At 38.8% G+C, this 16,255-nt stretch overlaps 1 protein-coding gene across 7 annotated transcripts in view; it reads right to left on the bottom strand.

The window, feature by feature from the left end:
* Gpc5 (glypican 5) overlaps positions 1 to 16,255 on the bottom strand; it is a 1,304,512-nt gene that overhangs the window by 1,023,834 nt on the left and 264,423 nt on the right. For all 7 annotated transcript variants that reach the window (XM_052732495.1, XM_052732499.1, XM_052732501.1 and 4 more), the window contains exon 4: positions 14,293 to 14,426. In XM_052732495.1, coding sequence (XP_052588455.1) covers positions 14,293 to 14,426 — 134 coding nt within the window. The remainder of the gene's footprint in view (positions 1 to 14,292; positions 14,427 to 16,255) is intronic.

Below are 16,255 nucleotides of genomic sequence, written 5' to 3' on the forward strand. Positions count from 1 at the left end.
TCAAAGAGAAACTGGATTTTTCAGGTGCCCCAGTAACCCCTTCGCTTCTTCACAGATGGATGGTCTGCCTATGTGCTTGCTGTGTGTGTGTGTGTGTGTGTGTGTGTGTGTGTGTGTGTGTGTGTGTGTATCTGTGTGTCTGTGTGTCTGTGTCCGTGTCTTTGTGTGTGCACAACGAATGTGGGAGTTTGAGAGTGGGAATGAGTGAGAGAGTGTGAGTGAGTGTGTGGAGGGGGGAAAGGGAGAAAGTAGGGAGAGGAGAGAGGGGGAGGAAGAGGGAGAGGAGGAGGGAGAGGGGCAGAGACATGGGGAGAGACAGGGGAAGGAGAGAGGGAGGGAGGCGGAGAGAGAGGGGAAGGGAGAGGAGCAGAGACAGGGGAGGGAGAGAGGGAGGGAGGGGGAGAGAGAGGGGAAGGGAGAGGAGCAGAGAGGGGGCAGAGACAGGGGAGAGACAGGGGAGAGAGAGGGGAAGGGAGAGGAGCAGAGACAGGGCAGAGACAGGGGAGGGAGAGAGGGGGGAGAGAGAGGGGAAGGGAGAGGAGCAGAGAGAGGAGCAGAGACAGGGGAGAGAGAGAGGGAGAGAGAGGGGAAGGGAGAAGGGCAGAGATAGGGGGCGGTCCTTTGTGTGTGCATTTCCTCACCCCGATAAGAGCCTACCTTCACCAGGGGATCCCATCTGCTGTGTGTTCTAGAATTTCCCAGCTGCTACCTGTTGTACTTGGGATTTTTCCTGCTTTTCAGTTATTTAGCAGAGAAAATGAATCTGATCAAGAACCCTAGACAGTAACATGAATGGGTATATTTGTGTATGTAGAGGCCTGGGGTCAACATCTGGTGCATTCTGATTATTTTCCATTTTTCCTTAACAATGAAAAACAGAAGAAAAAAAACCGATTTATTCAATGTTTGCACAGAGAGAAGAGCAACAAAGTAATTCAGATTCTTCCCCCCAAAACTTGAGGCACTCCAGCATCACCCACAGTACGAGCACAGAGGGCCTCAGCTATGCCTGACCTGGAAGCCACACCTGTATCGCATAGCTGCTTAAATCCACCATAAGAAATTCATTGGCAACATGTCCTTGACCTCTGTCAGTTACTCACCCCAACATGAGAATGAATCAGACCAACCTGAACACATCTCATCTCAGCAGTGAAGTACAATAGGGAAGAAATTATCAAATGGTTAATCAGAGACTATTGTCCAGAGGCAAGGAGAGGAAGTTCTTAGAATTGAAATGTAGCCATGCTAGTCATGGTTGCGCTTGCCGGTCATCCCAGCACTTGGCAAACTAAGGGATGATTTTAAGTTTGAGGTTATCCTGGGCTTCATGACAAAATACCGTCTTGAACTAATTGGATGTACTTGTGCCAGCCCTTTCAAAAGTAGCTAAAAGCCATATAGAAATGGCTCCTATCCATGGCACTCAGACACTAAGCATGTTCTCACCTTGGTTCCACTTGCATTCTGTTTCTGACATTTGTTTCAGATACAGGTGTGTCACACCTTCAGATTAAGGTGTTGAAGCAGAGTGGAGAAGGTAAATGGGCTGCTTGGCAGGACTGAAGCCAGGCTAAGAAGACTTGTGCTCTTCTACTGGGCTCCTAGACTATTAAAACAGTACACCCCAAGAAATTAGAATTGCCCCAGGAATCTCATGCTGAAAAAAGAAAAAGATGAAGCTAATTTTTGAATCAGGGTCTCTCACTGAACAAGAAACTCACTCATTGGCCTAGCATAGCTGGTCAAGTCTCAGGGATTTGCCTGTCTCTGGCCCTGTATTGCTGGGGTTTCAAGTACTGGCCATCCAAGGCTTTCTACATGTGTTCTGGGAATCAAACTCAGCTCCTCACACACATGCCTAGCAGGCACTTCATCCACTCAGCCATCTCCTCTGTTCATTGTGCGTACATCTGGGGATACAGCATTTGAGGTCAAATCTTGGATATTCCTTTCTTTTATTGGTAACATTTTAACAATAATTCTCTTGACTTAGGAAATAAAAAGTTAACTGGATAATGTCCATTCTTAACTTTCCCTTAGGCCATCTGCAAACCAACTATTTTCTGCTTTATTTTTCTTGTTTTCATTTTGCTATTATCTAATGTTCCTTATTACATATAAAAGTATATTTTTTCACATCAGGGCCTTATTTACTTAATAAAAATAGTTTATGCTTGTGTATTTTCAAATACTCTCTGCTTTCAGTCCAAATGTTCCTGTCCCTCAACTCTGCTTTAAAGACAATGAGTAGATCTGTCATTAAGACCACTTAGATAAAACACACTACTTGAGGCTTTAACATTACCACTATTTCTGTAACTGTTTGTCATTTTAGAAAGCAGTGACCTCAATTGTCATATGTGACCCAGGCATTATTTTTTTCCCAGTCTAATGGGTATCAGAATGAAAGGATTTGGAGAAGGAGGGAGGACCCAGAGATGAATTTCTAGAGTGTAACAAGTTTATGTGAAAACATATTAATGCCATGGACAAAGGGACAGAGAGGTAACAGCTTGTTGTGGGTTCTCAGCAGGGTTCAACCCATAGCAAGAGGAAACAGTTCTCATGATAGCAGTGGAATCTCTTTTTCAACTTCCTGAGGAGGAGAGTATTCACAGCACAAGCCTGTACCCAGGCTCTCTTATTCCCAGGCAGGGACGGGGTATGGAGCAGGATATAGAAGCAATATTCCCTCTAATGTAAGATTCTGACACCACAGTTTGTTAGTTAGGGACTCACAATGTCTCAGTAGAGGGGCCTTTTGTGTTTGTGAAAGTCAGGGAGGAATCTGCTGCACAGTACTGTAACCTGAACAGCAACTAGATTTTAACATTACACTCATATAGAGAACATTAATGATCAGGGTTCAATATGTGTAACCATTTTACTGAGCTATAACATCCCAAATATATTCAACCTGAAGGAAATTAAAGTTCTCTATTCTTCTATGTTTTTTTTAATTTGTATGAATTTACATCAGGTTCGGCTTTAATAGAAAACTATACACAAAGCCAAATAAGATGAAGGTTATAAATCCATTGAGTCTCTTCAATTTACAAGATCCCAAAGTTGTAATATTTGATTTATAACAAGATTCTTGGTAGTGGAAGGTAAAACCAATATAGCAAGAGAAGAGCCTTAGTCGAATTGATTTCAAAAATCATCAAAGAGGAGTCATATTTTTTAGAAAGAGGCTTGACATGTCTGTTAACTCTACAAATGTGAGTCTAAATACAAAGAATTACCCTGGAACTTCCCTCAAAACTCCATTTGTTCCACTTCTAAGAGAAACCAATCACATGTGATTCTAAAGACACCAGGGAATGCTGCTCTGATTTCTATCTTAGAGATGGAAAGTTAATGAATAAATAAATTAATAAATAGGACTGTTTCTATCAAATGTTACAATCCTACTCTAGACACATATTTTTACTATTTTAAAGACAGTTGGGAAAATTACAACTCTGTTATCTCCTTTAGACAGGCAATGGAAAACAATGGTGTTATAACACCCTTTCCTCTTCCTGTTCTCCATTTTCCTGATGCATGGATGTGTCTTTAAGACATTTCAAAGGCAGTTGACAGATGTACGGTGTTTGAAATATTCTTTACCATGCCCAACAAAGTAGAACATAGAGCTTGAAAATTTGAAGGACAATGATGCTTCAAATACAAATAATGTTTCTACATTAGAACAGAAACAAGCATCATTTGCTATCTTATTTACCTCCAATAGGGTGTGTAAACAATCCTGAAATGATATGTATTTGTAAAAGTCATCTACTTCAGAATGGCAGGAACATGAATAGTCACCTTTTAAAAAATATTTAGCGGGAAAATGGGAACTCTTGAATTTCTTTTCAAAACTGTAGATGTTTATTGACTTTCTGAGGAGAATAAATAGAAGGACCGTTCGCCTCTTTGAGGTGGAAGAAAAAAAGAAATGAAGGGAAGAAGGGAGGAAGGGAGGCAAAAAGAAAAAAAGGAAGAACTTTCAGGTATGTCAATTGGCAAGAATTTCACTCACCGTTTGGTTTCCTTGCAGGGGGATATTTTGAGCCTCACAAATGAGATAACCCAAGAGTCACATTATAAACACCATCAAAAGCCCCAGGTATATCTGAGAAATCTATTACTTGGAAATAGATTTTCTGAGAAAGAGTTTGAAATCTGTCCAATGTAAAGGGCACACTTTCCATGATTTGAAGTATATTTTCTTATTCTTTCTATAGTGTGAAATATGTGAAAATTTGTTTTCACTCATTTAATCCTAAAAATGGCAAATGTATTATTACAGATGCCCCAGATTAACACAATGAACAATGCTTAGAAGAGTGTCAATGGAACATGAAAAATTTACAGTAGTTGTGATGTTCCCTGACATAAGCCTACAGCCATCCAAACAAGCAAACAATGAGAGTTCTAACTCAGCAGGGATAGCATCATAGCTTTCTACAACTTTCGGTACTTGTCAACCCAAACAGAAAAATGAAAATCTATTAGATGTTAAACCTTCATTACATAGCCACATCAAAGACCAGTTCTAATTTTAATATGGATTCACATCAGCTCCTTGACACTACTTCTCTCCTTTCAGGCCCAGAGGTGTTTAGTGTCAGTTTAGTTATCTGTAGCCTAGCATTAAATTAAGATGTCTTACACAATAGCTGTGCAATTGCCCATGAGCAAAGAGAAAATAAAAGACAGCTTTTTTTTTTTTTTTTAAGGACAGCTTTCTGTGAATATTAGTTTCAGCTGGAGCAAATTGCTTTCCAACACAACACAACTCTTCCTGTGCTTGTTTAGGAGCCTTTTCTCTGGGAATGCTTTATCAGTTCTCTGTGGGATACATGATACCCAAAGGTTAAGAACCAGGAGCTTAAACGTTTGCCATATGTTTGCTCTGCCTTCTAGCATTAGGTGCTTCCTGTAGGCCGGAGTTTTGACCCCCTGCAGTTCCTCATCTTCATTACTCATGGAGGTCTTGACTCTGGCCTGCTTGTACCTCTGTTCCCTCAGTGCATGCTCTGGCCTCACCTCTGGCACCCTATTTAAAGCTCTGTTGTGGCCTGGCTTGCCCTGGAAGCACTCAAGTAGTACCACTGCTTGCTAAGTCCTGTTTTCAATTAAACAAAAATTTTCTCATTCAAAGAGCATGACCTTTATTTTCCTAAATTAAACTTTCAGGTAATAAATAATGACACCTCAAAGGACTTACTTCCTTTTAGGAAACAGATTGTAAATTGCTTGCTTTATTATTATAAGAGATAGTAAATTCTTCTCAGAGTTTCCTTTTTTGGTGAGCTATGTATATATCCATCAATAGAGTATATTTTCAATATTATCTTCAGTCCAGTGTATCTCAAGATTGATTTACCACTTAAGAATCACATAAGTCACTGTGCTATAAAGAATTATAAAGTTTAACTCCTTTTTATTTCATTAATAAAGCATTGTAATACTTTATTCAGTAATTATAAACTCATGTGTTTTAAGTAACTGACCCATTTAATACAAATATATTTTATTTATCTTGGGAATAAACCTAATAAGATTTAGTGTTCTTATTGAATATAATTTCTTCTACATTTAATTAATTGGATGTGTGTGTATGTATGTATGTATATATATATTGGCTGGATATGATTTGCTTTAGTTAACAATGGCATCCTCCCTCAACATGATAGCCTTGCTTATTGGTCTGTATAAACACACAGTGTAAAGAGTCTGTTTTAGTTTCTATTTTTAATAAATATAACTTCTGATAATCCAAGTGATAAAGTCTCACCCAAATCATAATTTAATAAACACAATTTTAAAATGGAAATTCTTGTTCCAATTATGTTCTGCTGAGAAATTTTTTAAAGAATTATTTTGTTTTCAAAGATTAAATATACACCATGGACAAAAGGTCCTCCTATTCCTACTTGGACACCAAGTACTCCATGACACTAAGCCTCTTAGTTTTGCTAAGCACCTAGGACATTCCCTTTCACCCAAACACACAGGGTGCATGTAGCCAATCCCTTCATTGCATGTTCTGCATTGAGAAACTTGGGTAATTGGAAAGCATGCTGGCGAACAGATGGGACCCTGGTGTTGAGGCTATGTCTTAATTTATTGTCCTGGGGTTTTCCTAATTACCCACTTAATTGGCACAGCCACACCACTTTGAAATAATAATGTACAGCTAATTATCACTGACTTTAGCTTGCTAATAGCTTATTCTTACCAGATAACTTCAAGAAATCAAGCAGGGAGCAGGATGTGCCACAGGGAAAATCACTCTGCCTGGGACGACTGAGACAACTATATGAGGACGGTGTCCCCTACAGCTGTGCTGATTTGGTTTCTGATCAAAATGAGAAAAGGGCCCCAGTTTTCTGGCTGATTAAAGGAGCAGTAGCCTTCCTTCCCTTTCGAAGCTATGGAGAACTCTAACCATCATAGAGCAAACATTCAGTCTTCAGTTTGCTCAGTTTTTTTTTTTTTTTGAAACAGACTGAATCCAAACAATTACATCTACAAAAATAAAATAAATCCCACCATATAGTTTAACTCTCTTCTTTCCAATGGATGTACATGCACACTCCATAAAGGACCTTAGCACAATTGCTATACAAAGACATGTTTAATAAGCAAATTGTTCTTTGTCAAATGTTAGAGCAAAGAAATCACAAACTTATCAGGGGAGGTTTTTGTTTGTTTGTTTGCTTTTTCTGCCATTACTGCTGGGTTTTTCTGTCTTTGGGTTTTTTTTATGAATATAAAGGAGAAAGGACAGGAGAAAACTGATTAGGATTTAGACTACCAAGTATAGTTATTTAGAAGCTGATACCCCCTTAATTTATACTTGTTTTGTACTTTTTTTTGTTTGGGTGTTTTTTTATAAATTTAGACATCTCTAGACCAGATTCTCTAGACCCACGTTCTAAGGCCAGAACTGGATATGGGCCGAGTAGGAGAACTGATGCTCCTCTGAGGAAAAGACTGAGAGAAGCAGGGGGAGAAGGTGGAGGAGGAAGGGGTTAGATGGGGGTGTGTTCTTTAGGCAGAGGGCATAGTGACAGTACAGAACACGAATCCCAGCAGAGGTTCATTTCCTTCTGCACACGGGTCAAAGCCCTTGCACCACCATGGCCTGTCAGCAGCTGATGAGCATGCCAGCCTGACAAACAAGGAACACTCACAGCGCTCTCCCACTCTTCTCCAGGAAGAAGAGGCGAATGCTACCACAATAGCCACTGACAACCTTCCCATTCACTCCACTGTGCATCACTTCCTACAGTGAACAGTTGAGCTCTGTGACCTGGTTGGTATGGTAGAAATGAGCTCAATGGTGTATGATTTCTGAGGCCAGCTTTGAAGGCCACAACCTTTCACACTGTTGTTGAAACACTCAGAGCTCTATGGAGAGGTTATACTGAAAAGAAACATAGGTCCTGTGCCAACAGCCAAGCCGGTGACAGCCGTACTCTAGTCCCACTTAGACCTTCATGTTGAAACTCCAGGGGACTTCTTCAAAGCAGTCTTCCTAGAGACCCTCAGCACAGACTCCATAGTTAATCAGCTTCCAAATTCTTAAACTATAGAAAAGTTCCATAGTAAGTTATTTTATGTACTATATAACTATATGCCAGATGAAGTTGAAGTTACACAGACTCTTGTGTTCTGATCATGCTATCAAATGTGTCCTTGGAGATTCTTGAGTGTTCCTATTCCTTATATGTTTTATCATGTGTTCTTTATCCTCATACCTTTCACTATGTTTTTGTGAATATCTATTACAACATCATATTCTTGTAAAATAGCATTAAAACCCAAAATTGCAATAAATATATATATATGTGTGTGTGTGCATGTGTATATATATATGTATATATATAATTAGATGTATGTATAGCTAATTAATCATATTTGTGGATTATGGATTGGGCAGTCACCACTGAATAAAGCAGGATAAGAACCCTCAGGACACAGTGGCAGAACAGCTGGATTGGTAAACTGGCAACAAGGCATCTCACCAATGTGAATAAAAATGGTAATAATGTTAGAACAGATATGGTGGTTTGAATGATCAATGTTCCCCATAGACTCAAGGATTTGAAATTAGGTCCTAGAAAGCAACAACAACTAAGAGCTGCTGCTGCAAATGTGAGGCAAAGGCTTCAAGATCTATCCAGACTGGCAGCCAAACTGAGCGTCCTCAGTAGTGCTGGCTGTAGAGGCATGAAGGATATAAGAGCAAATCGATCATAGAGTCTTCCTGCATTGCTTCAGAGAGCGACGGAGGCCAGGCAGCATGTGGCAAGGCAGGCAGTCCCCAGCTGGAGGCCTTGAGAGGACACCACGTGAAAAGAAAGCCTGGCTTCAAGTGGAGTCTCCAAGATGTTGGAGCTGCCAGTGCCTTGAGACACCTGCCGAAGAGATGCACAGGGCATAGAACCAGTCAAAGTAAGAGATGCTGCAGGACGCAGAACTGCTAAGACAGAACCATCTAAGCCATGTAAAGCTGAGGTCCTAGATAGGGGAATCGAGTTAGGATTTGGTGCTTGCCCTGTTGGATTTTGTTTACCTACTGCCTTACTATGCCATCCACTTTGGAACAGCAGTGTGTATTCTTTACCATTGTGTATAGGAAGTACATAATTTTCTTTTTGAATTTTACAAGGGCTCACACAATTAAAAGATCGCTTTGATTATCAGAAGGGACTCTGGATTCTGGACTTTTGAAAAGTGTTAATACTGACAAAGACTAAGGGGTTTTGAAGTTGGACTAAATACTTTTTGCATTATGAATGACCACAAGCCTGTGGGTGCCAAGGAGTGGAATGTGGTGGTTCGTATGAGAAAAGTCCCTCGTAGGCTCAGGTATTTGAGCACGTGGTCTCCAAATAGTGGTCGTACTTGCAGAAGTTTAAGAGGTGTGGCCCTTACTAGAGGAAGCACATCCCTGGTGGGGGGGCTCTCAGATCTCATAGCCTGGTACCACTTCCAGTCCATGCATATGGTTGAGGCTCAGATATGAGGTCTCAGCTTCCTGCTCCTGCAGCCATGACTGGTGCTTGTTGCTATACTTCCCAGCCATGATGGACCTTTATCCCTCAGGAACTGAAAGCCAAAATAAATTTTTGTAGGTTACTTTGGCCATGATGATTCACAACAGCAGTAGAAACATAACTCATGCAGCGGGTTTTTCTTTTGTTATGGTTAAAGCGGGGGGATTCCTTAATGCAAAGACTAAGGTAGACCAGATCTTCTTCTGTTTTCAGGGGAAATTAGCCTGTTTGTTCCCACCTCCTTAACATTTATTTGGCATTTCTTATCAGTGACTACAATTGTATTTTTTTTATCTGTTGAAACCTAGTACGGGAGCTCAGTCCAAAGAAATGGCCTCCATGGCTTTTGTTTAAAACTGTGAATGCTTTTATGTATGCATATGCTTTTAATTCATAGAAACAGCACACCTTCCTTCCCTTACTTTTTCATGCTTCTCCTCTTTCATCACAATATTTTTTTTCCTAAATGGAAACGTGCTCATTGTTTCTGTTATATAATGCTTCCAAGTGTTACATATCATGTTTCCATTTCTCTTTATTATGGACATGCTGTTTCCCTCTCTTAGGTACCATAAATAATCAGGAATGTCTCCTGTAGATGAACAAGAGTTTCTTATGGAGACCATCTAAAAGGTTAGATAACAGTATAGAGTCCAGGTTGAGATGAACAGATGCAGAAACTTTCATGACCATACAGTTCTAGTGTACTCTATTATCACAAAATGGAAAGCCTGATCCTATCACTAGACTGTCAGAAAGTAAGTTCAGAAAAGTCACCACATATAGAGCAGTAAATCAACAATGTATTTGAAGTAACTCCAATCACAACCCAACCACAAGACTATAAACCTATTTTATTTGGAAAAGCACACTGTAGAATTTCTAGTAAATAAGGATACTAAAGTGACTTACAAAATTTTGAAAAATCCCTCAAAGAAAAATTATCATAGTAATAAATAAGGGAAAACATGACTCAGAGCAACCTCCGATTCACAATCGTAGGCCCAGCCAACTACACAGTGGTTACTTATGTGTAAAAATCTGAATCAATGTTAAGTGAACAAACAAAATCAGTAAGAAAAGGACATGTTAGTTCAAGAGCATGTGGGAAAACTGACTTAGAATTTCAGTGTTTAATGTAGGGAATCTCCCCTTAAATATGACATACTCCCTCTGTTTTAAATACAAAGAAACTGCAGATGTCAAAAAAAACATGGATTATGGATTTTGAAATCAGTGCAGTAATTTTTAAGAAAAAACAATAATGGACTTGATAATCAAAGTGAAGAATTTCCTTTTTAAAAAGATAATTTCATATCTGGAATTTCACCATTCAGGAAGTAGAGGCAGGAGGACCACAGATTCAAGAAGAATTTCAGGTAATTGTCAGCTACCTAGAAAGTCTGAGGCCAGGATTGGCTACACGAAAACCTTCCATGGCTTCTACCCCAAGACAATTCACCTGTCATTTATCATTTAATGTTATTAATGATTAATGTTAGAAAATATTTACAAATCCTAAAACTGATAAGTAATACATAGAACACATAAAGGAACTCCTACAGAAGGGTACATTAATTTACAAAGGGATCCTTTGGTAGATAGCCTAGTAAACAGAAAGGGAATTTCAAGAGAACAAAAGTATTATAGAAAGTAAAATAAAATTTGAAGTTTTAAGCTAGGCAAGGTGGTGTATGCCTTTAATCTCAGCATTCAGGAGGGAGAGACAGGAGTATCTGAGTTTGAGGCTAACCTGCTCTATAGAACTAGGTGCAGGACAGCCAGGGCTACACAGAGAAAAACACAGTCTCAAAAAAAAATTGAAGTTTTGAAATTAGAGTTTATGTCTTCAGAATGAGAAAACAAAGCAGATTATCCATAAAGACTGGAAAATAAAAAATATGAAGGAAACAAAAGTACTTGGAAAATAAAAACATAAGAAGAAAGCACTTAGTGTCAAGATGTATTTTATGGAAGCAGTATATCACCCTCTGGAAGGGAGGTGTTATAACAAACTCAAGAAGGCGAGGCAGCACAGGGAAGACAGTACTTTAATGCCTGCTGTGGCTGCACAGGCTCGCTTGTTCCAACTGAAATCTATAATGTTTTGGAGAATAAGCAGTTAATGAGCAATAAAATTCAGAACTGGTTTATGAATGGAACTTCACAATACACAGGTAACAAGCAGAAATAGATTACTATGGCAATTAAGCCCTACTCAGACATAGGGAAAAGAATGAAATATTTAAGCAAACTCAAGGACAGACCTTCTGGTTGTTCACAATGGGTAGTGTGAGACTGGGTTGTGATGCATCTGTCTTAACTGATATAATTATGGATATATAATTAATATATATAATATCCATAATTAATATAGGTGTAAATTATTTAATTTGAATAGTGGATGGCAGGTTAGAAACACAGGACAATGAATTGCTAGATTCATAACAAGAAGATCTATTCAATAGCTGTTCTATATCCTTTCACCTGAGTCTGCTTAGTTTCATTAGCAAATAAAACATATTGAGGATTTCATTGTCCTAAGGTTTGTGTTAGGTTGTATGAGTGCTAAAATACATTTGACTTTTAATGCTTAAGGTTTTAGCTGGGTTTTACTGTAAGACTCTCTGAAGGTAAAATACACTGATTTTTAAAACACAAGAGAGTGGTTGTTATTCATTCATCACAAAGGTTTTGGGAAAAAAAATTATACACAGAATACCAGTTCATGTTAGCTACTAGCAGATAATCAACAGCAGACTAAATATGGATCTCAGATCTGTAGTCCATCTGAAAGGAATGAGGCAATTAAGTGTGCTGTGACCAAAAGAAAAGAAACTGGATGGTGAAAAATGCAAATAGATCCATATCTATCACCCTGCACAAAACTCAAGTCCAAGTGGATCAAAGACTTCAACATAAACACTGAACTTAACGGAAGAGAAAGTAGGGGATAGCCTTGAAAACATTAGCACAGGAGATAACTTTCTGAACAGATAGGCACTAAGATCTACAATTAATCAGTGGGACCTCATAAAACTGAAAAGCTTCTGTAAGGCAAAGCAAAAGACATTGTAAATAGGACAAAACAGTAGCCTACAAAATGGGAAAATTGTTTTTACTAACGCCATATCAGAGGGCTAATATCCAAAATACGTAAAGAACTAAATTCAATTAAAAAATGAGGTACATAAACAAAGAATTTTCCCTGTCCTGCCTCCGAGATGTGCTGGGTAATGGTGGCACAGAACTTGTGTGTGTACCCAACCAATGACTTGTCCAACTTGAGGCCCAAGCTATGAGAGGGAGCCCAATTCTGAACTGCATGGATGGCCAGGAACCAGAGGATACATGGATTGCCAGGAACCAGAGGAAGGACAGCCCAGAGACCTTGTATAGAATCAAATAGAACTTGGAAAAAAGGAAAAAAAAGTCAATGAAATTCGTAGTGATAGTCTGCTATACTCAGAGATTGGTGCCTAGCACAATTGTTATCAGAAAGGTGTAATCCAGCAAAGGACAGGAGCAAATGCAAGATCCATATAGCCAAACACTAGGTGGAGCCAGGGGAACCCCCACAGAAGGGGTTGAAAAGATTATAGGACCCAGGGGGTCAAGGAGAACCCACCCCACTGAATCAATTAAGTAGGGTCCATAGGAGCTCACAGAGACTGAATCAACAATCAGGGAGCCTCCATGGGCCAGGGCTAGGTCCTCTGCATATATGTTGTGGTTGTGTAGCTTGATGTTCTTGTGGGACTCCTGACAGCGGGAGTGGAGATGCGGGTATCTCTGTCTCTTTTGCCTGCTCTTGGGATCCTTTTCCTCCTACTGGGTTGTTTGTCCATCCTTGATATTAGGGATATGAGGGTTTGTGCCTAGTCTTATTACAACTTGTCATGCCATGTTTGGTTGATATCTCTGGAGTGCCTTTTTTATTTAAGGAAGGACATGGAGAAGTGGATCTGGGGGAGAGGAGGTGTCTAGGGGGACTACGAAAAGTAGAGGGAAGAGAAACTGGTCAGGATGTGAGAGAAGAATGAATGAATGAATAAGTAAATAAATGAATGAAGAAAAAGAGAGAGAAAGAAAGAAAGAAAGAAAGAAAGAAAGAAAGAAAGAAAGAAAGAAAGAAAGAGAAAGATGAGGGGAAAAAAGATAGTATTATATTGAAAAAGCCACAGAAAACATTTTTATTATAGATTATCTAAAAGATATTAGAAGTAACTATTTGAACTAATGCATACATAACATTCTGAATTGAGGTTCAATTTAGAAGGCTATGACAGAGAAGCCACTATTTTCTAGGAAGTACACAGTCAACTAAATATTAAAAGGTTGTCCTCTAATTTGAGTATTTTGTCATGTTAAACACCGATTATCAAGCAAAGGGACACCAGAGAGGGCTTTAATTTACCTAGTGGAATAGTGACAGACACAGTAAGTTACAAGCTGCTAAATGTTTACCACTTGATATAAACAGGTGGCCATTTTTACCACTGCAGGTAAAATGTAGGGAAAGTTGTATTTTTTACAAGAATGCTAACTATCCATAAATAGAAATCACATGGTGTGACAATACTGTCTTATACTGTTCAAGACAGTCACCACTAGCTATACGTAGAAATCATATTACAGTTAACTAAAGTCAGTTAAAGCATTTAGTCCTCAGTGTAAATACACACTGGTCACATGTTCCTGGAACTGCCCTAATATATTAAAGAATAATTCTGATTATTATTAGATTAGAATTATTAGAATATAATAACTGCCCTAATGTAGTAAAGAATAATAGTAGTCAAAAGAAATTTATTGTTCTCACAAGCTGAATCTATCTTCCAAATTAATGAGAAAGGTTGAGCCTTGCAATTATAAACTTTTTGTTTTTATGTTTGTGTATATGTGCCTGTTTGTCTATATATGTACCATGTGTGAACAGGTACACACAGAGGCCAGGAGAAGTTTCAGATGCCCTGAAATTGTAGTTGCAGGCGATTGTGATCAGCCTGTGTGGGTGTTGTGAACCAAACCCAGGTTCTCTGCAAGAGCAGCAAGTGCTCAATACTGAACTATCTCTCTAGCACATTGGCCACTACATTTTAAATAAAGTGAAATGGCATTTAAATTTTTTCTTCCACACTACATTTGGGTCTATTTAGTGAACACATTCTAGGCTCCTGTAGAATTAATGGCTTACTTTCTCTTTCTGGTTGTAAAACAAATGTCTTACTTTCTTCTGTTGGCAAGTGTCTCTTCACCATTCCTAGCGGAGATCTTCATTCCATGCTTCTCTTTGCTCGGATCAAAAGTGCAGCGGGCGCTCTGTGTTGCTGCTCTCACTGGATGGCCACAGATCTTATTCACCTTTCAAACAGAAAACAGCAGAAGGCCGTTACAGACCTGCTCTAGCTTTTCTGAGAATGTAATCTTCCACAGGCCGTGAAACAAACACTGTCCTGTGCTTTAACTTTCAATACCTATAATACCTATGGGTGTTTAGCAATGGGAATCAATGCATCATAACATAGTGGCAATAATGATAAACCAGTCCCATGCCTATTGATACAGGCTGGAATACACATGGAAAACTATACAAAAGTCAAGAATTAAAAACTGAATTTCTTGTATAAACAGGACTGCTTGCTCAAAATATATATTCATCATGCTTTACATTTGTGTAAGATGATATAATTTTTGCTGAGTACCCAATCAGTTTTCACTTAGTGCTAAGGATAAAAGCAAACATCTTTGCAGTGTTTTCCTTAGGTTTCTGGGAAAGGACAATGAGTCTGTTGTTTCTTTGCAGTTCACAGATGGAAGCTAGGGCCTCATACATGCTAGGCAAGCACTTTATTATGAGGTCACATCCCCAGCCTGGCTTTACTCTTTATTTTGAGGCAAGGTTCCAAGTGACCCAGGCTACCCTTGAACTTGCTATTCTCCTCTCTCAACCTCCCGAGTAACTAGGATGGTAGCCCTGTACCACCAAGTCTTGTTGAAAAAAAAATGAGTACATATAATATTGCATACTATACAATCTCATTTTGTAATTCCTCTATATCTTCTTCCTTACACTGATGTAAGTTCAAGGATGCTATAGTCTTCAAAAAATGAAAAAAAAAAAACTGATTGTACCCAGGCGGTGATGGTTACACACCTTTAATTCCAGGACTTGGGAAGCAGAAGTGGGCAGATCTACAAGTTTGAGGCCAATCTGGTCTAGGACAGCCAGGGCTACACAAAGAAACCCTTTCAGGAAAAATAAATTGCTTTTTAGATATCCTTCTAGCAATGATAATTTACATAGTTTCTATAATTGTCACTGGAAAACTGACTTAGCATCTACTGTATCAACAAAACTCATAAGAAAATGTAGTGAAACAGCGTACAGCATGTCTGAAACAAACCCAGAAGCACTGTGCCAAAATCAAGCTTTACTTGACTAATTTTTCTTCTTAGTTCTGAGACCTTAAAAATGCCACAGAACCTCTTTGAAACTGATCATCTCATATATCAGGTGAAAATGCTAGATTATTCCAAAAATCTCATAAAATTCTCAATTTCTTTGATATTTCTATATTGGTATATATAAAGTAATTTTACATATATTTCCTCCTATCCAAATTTATTTTACTTCTAACATTTGCAAAGCTCTTGTTCTAAATGTTAGGAGATAAAAGACACATGACTTTTGCCCTAACAGAGTTTACAAGTTGGAATAGAATAAGATCTTCTAAATCATCCAAAGGCAAATTGTGCTTATTAAAAAAAAATAAAATAAAATAAAGTGGGTAAAGTGATGATGGTGTCTTCTGGTGTGTGTTTTGGGATCCTCTGGGGTTGGAGCAAGATGGAAAGAGAAAAACATGAGATTACCTCTAAAGGTACTAAGTTGTCATGTGTGAGACTTAGAGCATCTGTTAGATCGGGATATGTTGAGATATGTTTCTACACAGACAACTTGTAAATGGCACTTATTGAATGCCATTCTCTTAAGTGCTGGAGATGCGCACATGCACATGGGTATAAATTCACATGGGTAAAGCAGCCATTGCAGTTTTAGGGCAGCACTAAGGCCCACAGCATTGGTGTGGTCGCACAGAAAATGGGCAGTTGAACTGTGTTTGGGGTGCTCCAGGAAATGCTCCAGGAAGTTATAACTGAATAGCACGTCAAAGGATGAGCTGGAAGTT

This window comes from Peromyscus californicus, unplaced genomic scaffold, assembly GCF_007827085.1.
Source record: "Peromyscus californicus insignis strain IS unplaced genomic scaffold, ASM782708v3 Scaffold_12__1_contigs__length_115047231, whole genome shotgun sequence".
NCBI classification, from domain to species: domain Eukaryota; kingdom Metazoa; phylum Chordata; class Mammalia; order Rodentia; family Cricetidae; genus Peromyscus; species Peromyscus californicus.